Here is an 18,285-nt window from a genome sequence, read left to right as displayed (position 1 = left end):
TCAGGTGCGGAGAAACCGGCCAGTTTCAGCAGCGCGCTCTCACCGTCACGTCACTGTCGCAAAAGCGACCGCCCTGCCTTCTGTACGTTAAGCACCGAAAGATGGCGGCCCCCAGAGCGCCGAGGCGACGGCGGCGCGGATATATTACCTTGTAAGTACAAGCCGGAAGCCCGTATTCCGTTCTCCATAGAAACGCGGCAGAAACGCAGATGAACGTCCTCCGACGTTTTTCGGGAGAGAGGGGTGGGCGAGAAAACAAGAATTGAAAGAGGTGTAGGGAAGTAAGTTTGGGTCAGAAGAGGTCGATGCAGGTTCAGGAGGGAATCAGGTCAGTTTGTGGGTCTGTCTGTAGAAACGGCGGGGAGAGGGGGCGATCTGTTGGCACCCACGTAGATTGTGGCTCCTATGAGTCGATGAAGGTAGCGCAGAGCGGGTGTTTTTTTTCTTTTTTTTGGAGAGGAGCATGAAGGAGTCTGTACTCGGTGTCTGTGATCTGGGTGTCTTTGGGGTCAATCATGGGGGGCTCTGGTGGCCGGTAATTAGAGGTCTGAACAGATCAACTACCGAGAGTCCCGAGGTCAGGATTTAGGGTCTTCGCGGGTCACTGTTCTTGTAGGTGATTGACAACTGGTGGGGTGGTGTTTGTCATTGAATATGGCATCTGGTTCGGGTTCTGGAATAATTTGGAGCTCAATCATAGAGGAACCGTTAAGGGAGGGCAGTGTACCTGTGTATCTGGTCTGGTTTTGGTATTAATCAGGGGGGTAGAGGCCACTGTCTTTTGTGCAGAGATGTGTGGCAGCAGAAGGCTTGGAGGCTCAGAAGTCCTGGCTGGTACGTGTGTTGAACTCAGACTTTGGCTGCTGGAACAGACTTACTGAACGTTAACCTTTCCCAAAAGTTTCAGGTCCAAATCCCTCCTTCACGACGAATTTTCTAATTCCTTTCGGCTCCCCACATCATCTCATCCTTTTGAACCCGCAGAAATGAAAGTTTTTGGGGAGATGAACGATTCAGCATGTTTAAAATTAATAAGCTTTTTATTTAAGTTTCTATTTTTATCTTTCCTTCTGCAAGTTCACTGCATATTTTCTTTCAGGTTCTATATGTGAGTATATAAAGGCTGCTATTTTCCCAGCATTTATATTTTTGAATTGTTTTTCAAATTTATAATTATAGCTCATATTCCTTCTCTCTCCTTTTTTTTGGTGTGCTCATTGTTGGTCATGTTGAAGTGTGTATATAAATAGGATATATAAAGACTTTTAATAAGGTCTGAGAGCAACAGAATTTAAAAGAAAAATCTACAGTTCCTCACTATCCATATGGCCTCATTTCTATAATTGTTGTGAAAATCACCTGCCACTGAGGCACAGTGCTGTGCACATTCTCCTTTGCCACTTTTGCTTTCACATTCATGCTGCTTTCACACGTTCAGCATCTGATGTTTCATTAGCCTGAGGTGTGATCCTCTGGGGAAACAAATAAAGAGACAGAAATACTGGGGACCACGTGTACAGGTGAGTGTACAGCAAGAGGGAATGTACCCATGAAAGTAATTTTGCTCTTCAGCCCACAGGTCCTGGCCAGAGACAAGAAAAGAATGAAGAAAGAGGAGGTCCCAAGACCTAGATATTGTCATTTCTGGGGACACTTGTGACTGGCGACTGAGATTTCTAACTACAAATTTAGGGCATATCCAGAAGAGCATCCCAGTTGCTGGCCATTTCCCAAAACAGAAGAAAATGAGCAATGCCCAGGTGACTCTTGTCTTGTTTTATTCTGTCCTTTATTCTCTAATGGATTTGTAGAGGCTTGTGAAAAATCAGTTCAGTATCTAGAAAGAAATAAACTTTGAATCTGGGGGCCAGCCCAGTGGCGTAGTGGTTAAGGGCGCCGCTCCGCTGCGGCGGCCTGGGCTTGGCGGGTTCGGATCCCGGGGACAGACTTATGCACCACTCATCAAGCCAAGCTGTGGCGGCGTCCCATGTACGAAGTGGAGGAGGATGGGCACAGATGTTGGCTCAGGGCTAGTCTTCCTCGGCAAAAAGAGAAAGATTGGCAACGGGTGTTAGCTTAGGTCCAATCTTCCTCCCCAAAAAAACAAAACAAAACTTTGAATCTAACTCCAGCATCATGGCAAAGAAGGATCAAGAATATAGTGCTCAGGGGCCGGCCCCATGGCTTAGTGGTCAAGTGTGCGCACTCCGCTACTGGTGGCCCAGGTTCAGATCCCAGGTGTGCACCGACACACCGCTTCTCTGGCCATGCTGAGGTGGCGTCCCACATACAGCAACTAGAAGGATGTGCAACTATGACATACAACTACCTACTGGGGCTTTGGGGGGAAAAAAAAAAGGAGGAGGATTGGCAATAGATGTTAGCTCACAGCCGGTCTTCCTCAGCAAAAAAAAAAAAAAAAAAGAGAAGGATTGCCATGGATGTTAGCTCAGGGCTGATCTTCCTCATGAAAAAAAAAATATATATATATATAGTGCTCATATGATTTCTAGTAAATGACTAATATTGGAACATAATGTGTCACTGAAGGATCTGCTGGATTATGTTAGCTGTCAGTTTGCACTGAATATCTGTGACAGCCAACACAACAATAGGATCATGCTAAGTTACATGATATGCAATGACTGTGAGGAGAAAGCAGACAGGTTCCTCAGGGGATGTCAATATTTTATGGCACTTGGGTCTCAGAAAAATTTTTATATTCTTTCTAGAGGTGATGGGATAGACAGTGTTTTGAACAGTAGCCTCCTAATAAAGGCAGGAGCAGATTGCCTACTGCTGTTTATTACAGGGTTTCTCAGAGACCCCTGTGGGAATAGACCAACAAACTCAGTGGACACGATTTCTCAGGGGACCAATGCAGAGTCACTCAGAGGACTCAGCCTTGTGTCTGTCTGGGTTTAGCCAGGAATAAAACCTAAATGGTCTAGGTAAATGGAAGGATCACCTGGCTTTCAGGTGGTCCTTCCTGAACAGGCGTTAAAGTACAGATTTGGCATTAGACAATTGCAAGAAATTTTGTCTGGTAAGGGCTTGAGTTATTGGGTTCTGGGGTGTTTGCTTTATAACTTCCCGTCATTTCAGGAACTGCAGAGTCTTACCCCATTTTCAAAGCCAGTTCTTACCTGCTCTTCTTTTATTGCTTTTATTTTCTGTAACTATACAAATTATTCCTGGATACATTTTAAAGAAAAAATTTCCAATGATGGAGTGCACATGGGCAAAATGTAAATTCCTTCTACATAACGTTCTTGCTCATCTGCTCATACTGCTTTAACAAATGTTTGGTAGTATGTTCTTTTTTTTTTTTTTTTTTTAGATTTTATTTATTTATTTTTCCCCAAAGCCCCAGTACATAGTTGCATGTCATAGCTGCACATCCTTCTAGTTGCTGTATGTGGGACGCGGCCTCAGCATGGCTGGAGGAGTGGTGCCTCGGTGCGCACCCGGGATCCGAACCCGGGCCGCCGGCAGCGGAGCGCACGCACTTAACCACCAAGCCACGGGGCCGGCCCAGGTAGTATGTTCTTGCTGTCACTGAATCTGTGTGTGCATGTGTATATGGGTGTCTACTGACAACTCTCTGTGGATTTATTTACATATCTGTGTACACGAACACATTTATTATGACATTTTGTGCATCAGAGGAATCATACTCCAAAGAACATACCCTGTTGGCCTAAGATGGTATAATTAAAGCACCTAAAGGAATAATGACTGCAGTTGATTGATGAATATTAATTATATAAAATTCCACTTGTCTCTAGTCCTATGCAGAAAAATAAGTTAAACTATGTAAAGCATTTAGATGAGTGCCTGCTACATAGTAAATGATGTGTGGGATCATCCATGCCTTAAATCTTTGCCAGTACTTAATAACAGGACATTATCGAATTGCATAATTTTCAACAGTCTGAATGGTCCAATGTTCTTTTTCCTTATTTTGCATTTTCCTCATCACAGGCAGGGTTGAAATCCTTCTTGTAGATTTGTTGGCCAGTTGGATTTGCTCCTGCAAAATACCTATCCTTATCATTTTTACATTAAAAAAACTATTTTTTTCTTAATGATTAATAGGAGTTATTTATATCCACTTGATGTTGATCCTTTCTTTTGTTTATAAAAAATATTTTCCAAGCTTGTTACTTTTCTCTTAGCTTTGTCCATGATATCTTTTCCAAAGCAGATGTTTTAATTTTCCTCTCACAAAATTTATTTATTTTTTTTTAAAGATTTTATTTATTTATTTTTCCCCCAACGCCCCAGTAGATAGTTGTCTGTCATATCTGCACATCCTTCTAGTTGCTGTATGTGGGACGCAGCCTCAGCATGGCCGGAGAAGCGGTGCGTCGGTGCGATCCCGGGATCCGAACCCGGGCCGCCAGCAGTGGAGCGCGCGCACTTAACCGCTAAGCCACGGGGCCGGCCCTGTTATTTTTTTAATAGTTTTTGGCTTGTAACATGAATATACTTCATATTTGCCTCTATTGCTTTTATAGATTGTTTTATGGTTGGGACTTTAAACAGGAAAAGGTATTTTTGAGTGTGACATGAGATAGTAACCTAAGTTTTCGTTTTTCCAAATGGATCTATATCTCATAGGAAATAATGCAGAATGTGATAAGATCAGCAGTGTTAAGAATTTACCAAGTCTGCTGTGTTCTCTCTGTAGTAATCTCTGCAGTAACATGGGGAGAGGTTATTCCATCAGTTTTTCCCTGATCTGGAAGTTCAGTTGATAAGCAAGTCTCAGTTCATTCCTTGGTGGCATTCGGGCCCTGGCTGCGTGGCCACAAGATCAGGACATTGAAGATATTCCACGCTTCTGAACTGTTTTTATTCACAGGACTTCTGACACCAAATGTGTGGGTATTTTCCTCACACCTACTAATCCTCAACTCTCCAGACACCAACTGGGTGTCCTACAATTCAACTCAATTCTGACAAAACTACAGTTAGCCTCAGATTCCACAAATTAAGAGTTCACTCCCACAAGACTGCCCCTACTTTTAAGTGGCAGTCAAAAGTCCCAGGTTGTCACCTGTACTTCTGGTGACCAGCTCTAAATTTGGAGGTTCCCACAGCCCCCTTGTCTAGTTTGGTAATTTGCCAAATGGCTCACATTCTCACAGAACTCTGGAAAGTGCTTTACTTACGTTTACTGGTTTATCATAAAGGCTACAACTCAGGAATAGCCAAATGGTAGAGATGCTGGGGGAAAGGGTGCGGAAGTCTTCTCAAGGAGCACCACCCTGCCAGCACCTCAATGTGTTCACTAACCCGGAAGCTCTCCAGACCTATTGTTTAGGGGTTTTTATGGAGGCTTCATTACATTGGCAGGATTGATTAAATCACGGGCCATTGGTGATTGAACTCAACCTCTAGTCCCTCTTCCCTCCCTGGAGATTGGGGGTCTTTCTGGTGACCGGCCCCCATCCTGAAGCTATCTAGGGGCCCCCAGCCACCAGTTATCTCCTTAGCCCACAGAAGACACTCTTATCACTGTGGAGATTCTAAGGGTTTTAGGAACTGTGTGCCAGGAACCAGGGACAAAGACCAAATATATATTTATCACAATATTCTGAGGGCTTCTGTTGTTTTTATTTCAGTCAGTTTTGTCTTTCTGTTGATGGGAATGAGTCTTTTCTTTCTGGTTGTTTTCATAATCTGACTAATGCAACTGGTGTTCCATAATTGCAATCTGACGTGTCTAGAGGCAGATTTCCTGTTTGGCTTTGCTGACTTACTAAGTCTGAGTTATAGGATGTTGACTCAGTTCTGATATTTTCTCCTCCTGAGGTCTTCCTCTTGCTTCTCTGTTTTTCTATAATGTCTTTCAAAAACTATGTATAGGTATATGTTAGACCTCACCCTATCCTTCATATTTATTAAACTCTTCTTTATATTTCCCATCTCTTTGTGTGGCTGCTTTATTTTTTGGTTATTTTTTAAAATGCAGATTCCAGTTCACTAATTATCTCTTCAGTGTATCTAATATGTTAACCTTTTGTGAAATAATAAGAAATGTATACATTGGTCTCTGCCCCCAGTTCCTGACGTAGGGCTTCTAAAACCCTTGTAAATAGAGGGGCTGGGAGAAGCTTCTGGTTTTTGATCCCAGTCCTGGCAGAGAGCCCCTAAAACTCTTTTAATTTCCTAAGTGATTAGAACACTAGGAGCATCTATGTTCTAATATTTGGTCTTTGACACTGATTTCTGACACTGAGTTCCTAAATCCCTTGGAATTTCCTGGGTGATAGCACTGTCTTTTGTTCTAATGAGGTGACTCGTGGTGGGCTCCTTGAGTGGGGCTGGTCGCCAAGACCAAGCCATGATCAGAAGCTTGGAACTTTCAGCCCTATCCCCCATTAACCAGAGAGGGGAGAGGGGCTAGAAATAGAGTTAATGATCAATCATGCCTACGTGATGAAGCCTCCATAAAATCCCAAAGGTACGGGGTTTAGAGAGCTTCTGGGTTGGTGAACATGTGCAGTGCTGGCAGACTGGCACACTCCTTGCCACATACCTTGCCCTATGCATCTCTTCCATCTGGATGAAATCTGTATTCTTTATCATACCCTTTTATAATAATCTGGTAAACAGTAAATAAACTGTTTTCCTGAGTTCTCTGAGCTGCTCTAGCAAATTAATCAAACCCAAGGAGGGTGTTTTTGGAACCTCCAATGTATAGCTGGTTAGTCGGAAGCACAGGCGACAACCTGGACTTGCATTTGGTGTCTGAAGTGGGGATGGGAGGGCAGTCTTGTGGGACTGAATACTTAACTTGTGGGATCGGAGGCTATCTCCAGGTGGATAGTGTCAGAACTGAGTTGAATTGTAGGACATCCAGCTGGTGTCAGAGAATTGCTTGGTGATGTGTTAAAAAAACACACACATCAGAACTGGTATCAGAGTCGTAGTTAATATGAGCAGGACAACTTCCTTTATGTTCCTTATGAATCAATAAAAGGGAAACACTCACATTAAACAGGACTCTATTATTACAGGAAACCCTGTCATTCAAGGATGTGGCTGTGGACTTCACCTGGGAGGAGTGGCAGCTCCTGGCCCCTGCTCAGAAGGACCTGTACCGGCACGTGATGTTGGAGAACTACAGCAATCTGGTGTCACTGGGTGAGGACAGCTCCCCTGTGTCACTCAGAGGGTCCCCAGTCAGTGGCCTTTCCTTTCTCAGCTGCTTACACTTCGAAGCCACTATAGCGCTCTGAATGGCAGATTCTCAGTGCTTCCTCTGGCTCCTGATAAAAGGGTATAATGTGCTATGAACTGTTTTTACTACCAACACAACTGACACCAAATGTGTGGGTTTTTTTTTTTTACACCAAGAACCAATTCTCCAGCTCTCCAGGTACCAACTGGGTGGCCTGCAATTCAGTTCAATTCTGACACTAACTACCCAGAGTTAGCGTCAGACTCCACAGGTGTAAGGGCTCAGTACCACAGGGCTGCCCTCACTCCAGACACCAGTTGCAAGTCTTGGGTGCCCATGGTACCCACACTTCTGTCTGACATGTTTATAAATTGGGTGTTCCCATAACTTCCCCTCAGGTTTGATAGTTTGCTAGAATGGTTCACAGAACTCAGGAAAGCACTTTACTTACCATTACCAGTTTATTATAAAGGATAAAACTCAGGAACAGCCACATGGAAAAGATGCACAGGGGAAGATGTGGGGGAAGGGGTATGGAGCTTCAGGCATGTCACCCTCCCAGCACCTCGATGTGTTCACCAACTTGGGAGCTCTCCCAACCCGGTTGTTGTAGGGATTTTTATGGAAATTTCATTATGTAGGCATGATGGCTGAAATCATTGGCCATTGGTGATTAACTCAATCTCCAGCCCCTTTCCTCCCTGTGGTGGAGGGAAGTTAGAGCTGAAGGTTCCAACCCTCTAATCATGCCCTGATCTTTCTGGTGACCAGCCCCCATCCTGAAGCTACCTAGGAGCGCCCAGCCACCAGTCATTTCATTAGGACACAGAAGACATGTAGCACTCCGAGAGTCCAAGGGTGTTAGTTCTTGTGTCAGAAACTGGAACTTAGACCAACTACTTTAACATAAGATGCTCCTATCCTGCCTTTCACTTAGGAAATTACAAGGGTTTTAGGAGCTCTGTGCCAGGTACTATGGACAAAGACCAAATATATATCACCATGTCACATGTGCCCTCTCCTGAGAAAAAAGCCTCCTCTTTGCAAATGTGAAAACTTTCTAGTCCCTTAAATGTAATAATCTCCCATCTTGACATATCCCAGCCCAATTCAATATGTCCAAGTCTTCCTTCATTTCTCATGAGCAGGGTATCAAGCCAGCAAACCAGATGCACTCTCCAGGTTGGAACGAGGGGAAGAACCGTGGACAATAGAAGATGAAATCCATAGCCGAACCTGTCCAGGTGAGTGAGAGAGAACCAGCAGGGCGGGCGCTGAAGAGGTCGTATTCTAGTCAGAGAAGGCTGGGAGGGTGTTTGAGTATGCAGAGACAGTGCCTCCATGGTATCTCTTCCCACAGCAGAACTTTTTCTGTAGGTCTCTGGAGGGAAATATACCCCTTTTTTCTCTTCTGAGATCTGATCCTTGCTTATTTTATTTTACATCTTGATTTTTGTTTGTGTGCCTAGTTTTCTCCTTCCTGGGGTTCTGTCACCTACCCCTTCTTTGTACCTGTCACAGTGTCTGTCCCTATTACTTCCACTGCCCTAGCTATGCAATTCCACCTTCCAGGCCTCACTCTAAAGAGAGATCTCTGAACTCATCACTGTTTTCTGACTGTTGCACTTTCCCACTCCAATGAGAAATACTGTGGGGCTGGCCCAGTGGCGTAGTGGTTAAGTTCATGTGCTCTGCTTCAGCGGCCTGGGGTTCACAGGTTTGGATCCCTGGTGTGGACCTACGCACCGCTCATCAAGCCATGCTGTGGCAGCATCCCATATAAAGTAGAGGAAGATGGGCACAGATGTTATCCAATCTTCCTCAGCAAAAAAGAGGAGGATTGGCGGCAGATGTTAGCTCAGGGCTAATCTTCCTCAAAAAAAAAAGAAAAGAAAGAAATACTGATTTCCCTTCCTAACATCCAACTCTTCCTTGTGTGTTGTGCTGTCACAGTAACCTAGTCTCATACTGTTCATCAATCCGGTTCCTTAGTTTCTCTTTTTCCCCCACTCTCAGGTTCTTCAGTGGTTTTGTTTTCCATTTTCTCTACTGTATTCCTAATCCTTAAAATTTTCCTTCAGTGTCATGAATTAACCTCTTTCTGTTCTCTGGATGAGACTCCCAATTGATATCTTCCTTAATACTGTCGAGCATACACTTTTAGTTCTAGATATTTTACTGGCCTAAGATTTCCCAGTTCCTGAGTAAGGCAATAGGAATCATCTTCCCTCCACAAAAAACCCTTTCCACCATCCTATTTTAATGTTAGATTCTCCTTTAGTACTGTATCTCTTATCCTGTCCACACTGGTGTTATCTCGAATGTTCTTTACCTACAGAGTTCTTGTCTTAAAGGTCTGGGCTCTTTCTGTTGACTGTTTAACTAGAAAAGACTGTTTTACATCCTACATCAGTTCTAGCCTAAATCATAGCTTATCTCTTCTTCAGTTTACTTCCTTCATACATTTGATATTTCTGATTTTCCTTTGGTTCATCTTAGGTTTTAGCATTGTATTCATTTCCATAAATCATTTGTTTGTCTCATTATATTCTTGTTATTTTTTTTAACAGCTTTATTGAGATAATTCACATACCTTACAATTTGCCAACTCAGAGCAAACAATTCAGTGTTTTGTAGTATATTAACTGAGTTATGTAACCATCACCACAAGCGATTTTGGAAGATTTTCATCACTTAAAAAAATATGTTTCTGGGGCTGGCCCGGTGGCATAGTGGTTATGTTCATGTGCTCCACTTCGGTGGCCCGGGGTTCACAGGTTCAGATCCCGGGTGCAGACCTACGCATCGCTTACCAAGCCATGCTGTGGCAGGTGTCCCATTTATAAAGTAGAGGAAGATGGCAGGGATGTTATCCCAGGGCCAGTCTTCCTGAGCAAATAGAGGAGGATTGGCAACAGATGTTAGCTCAGAGCTAATCCTCCTCACACACACACACAAAGTATGTTTCTTCCCAAGCCCCAGCCCTAGGCAGCCGCTCATGTACTTTCTATCTCTGTAGATTTGCCTGTTCTGGACATTTCACATAATAGAATCATAAAATATGTGGTCTTTTGTGTCTGGCTTCTTTAATTTAGCATAATGTTTGTGACGTTCTTCCATGTTGTAGCATGTATCAGTACTTCATTCCTTTTTATTGCCAAATAATATTCCATTGTATGGAGATACCACATTTTATTTTATTTTATTTTATTTTACTATTTTTTTGGTGAGGAAGATTTGCCCTAAGCTAACATCTGTTGCTGATCTTCCTCTTCTTTTGCTTGAGGAGGATTAGCCCTGAGCTAACATCTGTGCCGATCTTCCTCTATTTTGTATGTGGGTTGCTGCCACAGCATGGCTGATGAGTGGTGTAGGTCCGTGCTCAGGATCCAAACCCGTGAACCCTGGGCCACTGAAGCAGAGCATGGTGAACTTTTTTTTTTAATTAATTTATTTATTTAGTGTGTGTGTGTGTGTGTGTGAGTGAGAGGAAGATCAGCCCTGAGCTAACATCCATGCCAATCCTCTTTTTTTGCTGAGGAAGACTGGCCCTGGGCTAACATCCGTGCCCATCTTCCTCCACTTTATATGGGACGCTGCCACAGCATGGCCTGACAAACGGTGTGTCAGTGTGCGCCTGGGATCCGAACCCAGGCCACCAGCAGCAGAGCGCGAGCACTTACCCGCTACGCCATGGGGCCGGCCCCCAGCATGCCGAACTTAACCACTATGCCATGGGGCTGGCCGTGAGACCACATTTTATTTACTCATTCATCTATTGATGGACATTTGGATTGTTTCCACTTTTTGGCTTGTATGAATTATGCTACTGTGAACATTGGTGTATAAGTTTTTTGTGAACATGTCTTTTCATTTTTCTTGGGTATATACCTAGAAGTGGAATTCTTGGGTCATGTGGAGTCCAGGAAGGGTTCACACATGGTGCTTCTAGACTCAGGGTCAGCATTATCTCCTCCCAGCCAAGATGTGTGACAGTACGCACAGAGTATTGCCAAGCAGGGAAACTCACTTGAGTCTTTGGTGTCCAGAGTTTTTATTGGGGCTCAATCACATATTGCCCACATGGCTGACTTTTAGTTTCTAGCCCCTCCTGAAGTCAGACTACCTGGTTCCTCCGAAGGTCCAGAGGTCGGAACTGATACAGCATGGCCCAAAGCCTCCGTCATAAATCACACTGTTAGACTGTCTGGTGGCAAAAGCTCCTGGGCAAACAAAGACACTCCTATCAGGCAAGACATTCCAGGGGCCTAGAGATCACCTCCCAGTAGCCAAGTGCTAGGGCCAGACGTCTCTTTGGGTGAGGTTAAATCTTCACTGAAGGTGACTGTGAAAATGAACAATAAAGGGATTAACTTAGAAATATAGAGGAAATAGAGCTTATGGTTGTATAGTAAGAATGGGAGTGACAGCATGATATGTACGAGGTATATCCACATTTTGAATTAGGAAGATGGTGCCATGAATTAGGAAAGAAGGCATGAAACAGGAAATGAGCAAGGCCATGGGGTTGACTCTCAAGAGTGGCCTGAAGTCAGCCAAATGGAAGCCAGTGTTAGAATGTGTCACAGGAGAAGTGGAGTGGAAACACAGACAAGTGGAGTATTCATGGTGATGTCCACTTGTGCTGCCAGGATGACTGTTTGGATCTGACTTGTGAATAATTGAGGTGGCATGGTGGAGGGTGGCTTGGTTTTGTATTTTTGTAGCTCTAGGTTGTCCTACCTTTCACCTGGGCAGTGGTAGTATAGCAATAATAAGGAACAGCCAGATGCTCTAAGAAAAACTGAAGGTAAAGCTGACACTACCTCGGTCTTAAAGGAGGAAGTTGATCCTTTTGTACAACCTAACTGTTGCCAACGGAGACATAAATGTAGAATTCCTAAAGTAGATGCCGCTGGTGGCAAGTGAGGGAACAGTATATCAGGGACCTTGAAATGGGAAAAATTTGGATGTGACTTCTCTATGAATGCAGAATTTGATTGAAAAAGGTGACAGTTTCTATATCCCATGCAGCAGCACATTGGCTTCTGAAGATGACTGCAGGGTACACTGGCCAGCTGCAAAATTTACTAACAATCGTTGCCATATTTCATTATGAATGGAACATAAGATAACATCACACAGCTAGACTAAAGGTTGGTGTGTTGATTATAGGAGTTGTCCACTAAAAATGACTGATGTTTTGCAAAGTTAGTGTGATGGTGGTCTACAGAAGGGCAAATTTAGGAACAGGATTATGATGCAAGAGTCTGTCTCAGCTCACTTTAATTCAAATACATTCTAACCTGCTAGGTCACAAATATATTTATTCAATATACCTCAATATGCATATTTCCCTGATCTCTATCATCTGAAATTTGGTTCCTCTAAGTGGACTTAAAGAATCCCAAAACTCTAAATGTTGGACTGTCTAAAACCTTGGTTCTATATCTTCATAATCTTTCATTCTACATGCCCTCCCAACATATCACCCAGTCCTCTTTTCTTGAATATTAGGTATATATTGATTATTTCCACATTTTATCTCCATTTGTACCTCCAACTGGATCTTGATGTCTGTACTCCATATGTAATAATCATCTCCAAGTTTATGTTCCACGATGCGTACTTTTTTCTACACATTCTGGGTTTCAGTAATATTCCTCATCTCAATTTGAGATGCTTCCACCCACCCAGTGGCTCAAGTCATCTAGTTGGCGGAGTAATCCTGGATTCCTTAGTTTCATTAACCACTCTCCCCACTGAACCCATTATTCAACCTTGTCTTTTCTTTATGCGGATATATCCTGATTTCCTCCACTTTCCATCATCTCCATTGCTCCTTCAAACCACATTTAACAATCTCCAACTCCCTTCTTTTTTTTCTTTCCTTCTTCTTGATTCGGTTTTTCCAAACTAGATTTAAGATCAATGAAAGTAGGGCATATTTTATATATTCCAAACACCAGCATAGTGCCTTGTACACGGGAACCATTCAATGTATAGTGTTGGAGTGAACAAATGCAAGCCCCGTCATGTTGGATCAGTTCTCTCTGCCACCTCTGATCTAGTGTCTTTCCAAGTTCTGTCGAATGGTTTCCTCCAAACCCTGTCATTTGCTGTGAACAGTGACTTGCTTGTATTTTACTGTCCCTGCACGTTTTGCAAGTTCCTATTTAGAAAGCAGCCAAATCTACTTAGATTGTCAACTGTGTAGCCTTATAGGTAATTGGTACACCAACTGCCTTTTACTTTGTGTTTGTTGATATTATTGTGTTTTTACCAATGTGTAAGAAATAAGGAACATTTATACGTGGCATTTCTTTTATACTGTTATCATAGGGTTGTCACTGAAGTGCCATTCTTTTTTTTTTTGTGAGGAAGATCGGCCCTGAGCTAACATCTGCCAATCCTCCTCTTTTTGCTGAGCAAGACTGGCCCTGGGCTAACACCACGCCCATCTTCCTCCACTTTATATGGGACACCACCACAGCATGGCTTGCCAATCGGTGTGTCGGTGCGCACCCGGGATCTGAACCGGCAAACCCCAGGCCACCGCAGCAGAGCGTGGGCACTTAACCGCTTGCGCCACTGGGCCAGCCCCCTGAAGTGCCATTCTTTTTAAAACACCAAGGAATTTTTTAAACATTTTTATTCTAAACAAGATTATGAAAGCATTCATTGTTTTCTTCTTTCGTAGAAACTGGCAAAGTTGATAATCATCTGCAGGGTTGCTGGGAAAGTCAAAGAATGCTGAAAGGTATGGAACAACACCACAAAGACAATGCATTTGGAAATATTGTTCCTCAAAGCAAAAGTCATTTTCCTGTCAGGCAAAATCATAGGTTCAAGTTCTATATAAAAACTTTGAAATCAAATTTAAGTTTAGTCAACCAGAGCAAAAGCTATGAAATGAAGAACTCTATTAAATTTAATGGAGATGGGATCTTATTTCTTCCTGGAAAGCATGAAGATTTTCATTCTCCAGTTAAATTCCCTGTAAGTGCAAAACCCATTAGCAATAAGTCCCAAGTCATTAAGCATCAGAGAACTCATGAAATACAGAAAGCTAATGTATGCAGTGAATGTGGGAAAGCCTTCTTTAAGAAGTCTCAGCTCACTGATCATCAGAGAGTTCATACAGGAGAGAAACCTTACGGATGCAATCTGTGTGCGAAAGTATTCTCCAGAAAGTCCAGGCTCAACGAACATCAGAGAATTCATAAAAGAGAGAAATCCCTTATATGCAGTGATTGTGGAAAAGTCTTCACCATGAAGAGCCGTCTGATTGAACACCAGCGAACTCACACTGGAGAGAAACCCTATGTATGCAGTGAATGTGGAAAAGGCTTCCCAGGGAAGCGTAATCTCATTGTACACCAGCGAAATCATACTGGAGAGAAATGCTATGTGTGTAGTGACTGTGGAAAAGGCTTCACTGGGAAGAGCATGCTCATCATACATCAGCGAACTCATACAGGAGAGAAACCCTACATCTGCAGTGAATGTGGGAAAGGCTTCACCACAAAGCACTATGTCATCATACATCAGCGAAATCATACAGGAGAGAAACCGTATATATGCAGTGAATGTGGGAAGGGTTTCACCATGAAGAGTCGCCTGACTGAACATCAGCGAACTCATACAGGAGAGAAACCCTATGTATGCAGTGAATGTGGAAAAGGCTTTCCCAGGAAGAGCAATCTCATTGTACATCAGAGAAATCATACAGTAGACAAATCCTACGTATGTAGTGAATGTGGAAAAGGCTTCACTGTGAAGAGCATGCTCATCATACATCAGCGAACTCATACTGGAGAGAAACCCTACATCTGCAGTGAATGTGGGAAAGGCTTCCCCTTGAAGAGTCGGCTGGTTGTACATCAGCGAACGCATACTGGAGAGAAACCTTACAGATGCAGTGAATGTGGGAAAGGTTTCATCGTGAATAGTGGACTGATGTTACATCAGCGAACTCACACTGGAGAGAAACCCTATATATGCAAGAAATGCGGGAAAGGTTTTGCCTTTAAGAGCAATCTTGTGGTACATCAACGAACTCATACTGGAGAGAAGCCCTTTATGTGCAGTGAATGTGGGAAAGGCTTCACCATGAAACGCTATCTCATCGTACATCAGCAAATTCATACAGAAGAGAAATCCTATATATGCAGTGAATGTGGAAAAGGCTTTGCCATGGAAAATGAGCTCATTTTACATCAGCAGATTCATACTGGAGAGAAACCTTATGCATGCAATGAATGTGGTAAAGGCTTCACTGTGAAAAGCCGTCTAATCGTTCATCAGCGAACTCATACAGGAGAGAAACCTTTTATATGCAGCGAATGTGGAAAAGGCTTCTCCTCAAAGAGAAATCTCCTTGTACATCAGAGAACTCATAATGGAAACAAACCCTAACCATGCAATGAATATGGTTACACCTTCAGGAAGAAAATACACCTTGTGTAACACCAGAGATTTCACAGAGGATAGACTTCCTTTATATGTACTGACTGTGGAAAATCCTGTTCCTACAGTATTGGTCTCATTACCCAGCAGGGAATTTACCCAGGAGACAAATGGTATGTATGTAATCAATGTGAAAAAGACTTCAACGTGAATTCAGCACCCATCAAAGAACTTACTAAAGAGAGAGACCCTATGGATTCAGCGATTGGAGGTAACCTTTCTCTCATTTGTTAAGCCTTGATAAAAATATGACAATACATATGAGAAATGTATAAATCAAGGTACATAATCCATTGCAGAGAATCTGAACTCATTCCATACAAGTGAACTCTTGCAGGGGACAAACCATGATGGTTCAGTGAACTCATTAAACATCAGTATGCTCCTAGCCTACTTGAATATGGTCAGTGTAGATTAGCCTGTTGCTAGATTTTTCACCCTTGGGAAATTATGGAATTTGCATAGGAGTGAAATTTATTGAATGCAGAGAATGTGCTAGTGCCTTCAGTGATCAATTACCTCATGTTGTATGTTAAAATTTACGTAGAGAAAAACTGAAACATTCAATGCAGAAAAGGCTTGAAGAAACATTTCTAGGTAATTAGATGTCTGAAAAGTATATACTAGGATAAATCTTATGAAGGGAGAGAGCAGGAAAGCCTTCTATGGAAATAAAGAGCCTATCTCATCAGTGATCCTAAGACATCACCAGTGAGCTCATACACAGTAGATGATCATGGGAAAGCCTTTGCCTAGAAATAAAACCCCAATAGTTGCCTGATATTCATGCTAGAGAAACATTTTCAGATGGCAATCAATATGCCAGGAATTCAGTGATACATTCTGTCTCATCATTTCTCATGAATTCATACAGAAATAAAACTGTATGAACATACTCAATGTGGCATAACTTCAGCAAAATAGCATAGAATTCTGAAGGAAAGAAGCCTTGTGAAAATGATGTATACTTGAGTTTTTTATTACCAGGATATCACCTGATATCCATTTTGGGACAGGATACCTTGAACCAAATTCTCAATGATTCCATAATTTTAAAGTAGCCTATTCTCAACACTGATTGAATTTTTTTTTTTTTTTGTGAGGAAGATCAGCCTTGAGCTAACATCCATGCCAATCCGTCTCTTTTGTTTGCTGAGGAAGACTGGCCCTGTGCTAACATTTATTGCCAATCTTCCTCCTTTTTTTTTTTTTCCCTTTTTTCTCCCCAAAGCCCCAGTAGATAGTTGTATGTCATAGTTGCACATCCTTCTAGTTGCTCTATGTGGGACGCCGCCTCAGCACGGCCCAACAAGAGGTGCATTGGTGCGCACCCGGGATCCGGACCCAGGCCGCCAGTAGTGGAGCGCACACACTTAACCACTAAGCCACGGGGCCGGCCCCAAATTTTAATGTTATATACGATGCAGGGGTGTTCTGTGCTCACCTCGTATCATTATATGATTAGCTCTTGCATTTGTTAGGCTCTAAATTCATCTCTTTCAGTCTGCTATGTACTTCAAAAGAAAAACAAGTATATTCATAAATGTAATTCAGTATATTTGGATGTATTTATCCAAGTTTATAAGTAGCATTAAGTAGTTTATAAAAGCACTTTAAATATGATTTTTCTAAAATTTGTTTTGAAATAATTTTAGACTCACAAGAAATTATAAAATATACAAAGTTGCTGAGTACCTTTGCTCAGCTTCTTCAGTGATATTCTTACATAACCATACTACATAGTCAAAACCAATAATATGACATTGGTACAATGCTGTTAAGTAAACTATAGATCTTATTTGGATTTCACTAGTTTTTGCATGCACTAATTTGTGTGAGGTTTTTTCTGTTTTGTTTTTTGGTGTAGAGTTCTAAGAAATTTTATCACATATATAGATTTATGTAAATCCCACCACAATCAGGATGCAGAATTGTTGTGCCAACATGAAGAAACATCCTCGTGCTACCCCGTTATGGTCACACTCTGCCCCCAACCCTGACCCATGGTGACCACTGATGAGTACTCCACCACTCTAAATTTTGTCATTTCAAGAACACTGTTAAAATGGAATCATACAGTATGTAACCTTTGAGGTAGGCTTTCTTTCACTCAGCAAATGGCCCTTAAGATCTATCCAATTTGTTGAGCATATAGATTTACTTTTTGTTACTGAGTGGTATTCTTTGGTATGGATGTCCCATGGTTGGTTTGTCCATTCACTGATGACAGACATTTGGGTTATTTCCAGTGTTTTACTGTTATGAATAAAGATGCTGTAAACATTTGTGTACCCAATTTTGTGTGAACGTAAGTTTTCCTTTCTCTGGGCTAAATACCCAGGAGTCACATGTTAAGTTTGTGTTTAACTTGATAAGAAACTGCTAAACTTTTCTAGAGTGGCTGTACTAATTTACATTCCCACCAGCAGTGTAGGAATGCTTCACTGGTTCATATCCTTTCTAGCACTTGGCACTGTCATATTTGAGTCTAGCCATCCTGTCAGGTGTGTGGGAGTATATAATGATGGCCTTGACTTACATTTCCCTAACAGCAAATGATGTTCAACACCTCTGTGGACATTGAGAACCACATTGGGTAATGTCATCATTTTTGCTTTCAACCA

The 18,285-nt window shown here is 42.3% G+C and overlaps 1 protein-coding gene across 1 annotated transcript; it reads left to right on the top strand.

The window, feature by feature from the left end:
- Positions 1-185: 185 nt before the first annotated feature.
- Positions 186-17,957, top strand: ZNF432 (zinc finger protein 432). Its single transcript, XM_014794308.2, has 5 exons — positions 186-328; positions 1,573-1,760; positions 7,013-7,155; positions 8,341-8,436; positions 13,893-17,957. Exons 2-5 carry the CDS (start codon positions 1,753-1,755, stop codon positions 15,608-15,610), a joined length of 1,965 nt encoding a protein of 654 aa, XP_014649794.2. The 5' UTR covers positions 186-328; positions 1,573-1,752; the 3' UTR covers positions 15,611-17,957.
- The last annotated feature ends 328 nt before the right edge of the window (positions 17,958-18,285 follow it).

This window comes from Ceratotherium simum, chromosome 33 (assembly GCF_057802395.1).
Source record: "Ceratotherium simum simum isolate JZ-2026a chromosome 33, ASM5780239v1, whole genome shotgun sequence".
Taxonomy (NCBI): Eukaryota; Metazoa; Chordata; class Mammalia; order Perissodactyla; family Rhinocerotidae; genus Ceratotherium; species Ceratotherium simum.
This window is presented reverse-complemented; position numbering and strand designations above follow the sequence as displayed.

What these genes read in the sequence shown, in the direction of transcription:
- ZNF432 (XM_014794308.2), top strand. An exon ending in CAGCAATCTGGTGTCACTGG is followed by an intron (nt 7,156 to 8,340) that starts GTGAGGACAGCT and finishes TCTCATGAGCAG; the next exon opens with GGTATCAAGCCAGCAAACCA. An exon ending in CCATAGCCGAACCTGTCCAG is followed by an intron (nt 8,437 to 13,892) that starts GTGAGTGAGAGA and finishes CTTCTTTCGTAG; the next exon opens with AAACTGGCAAAGTTGATAAT.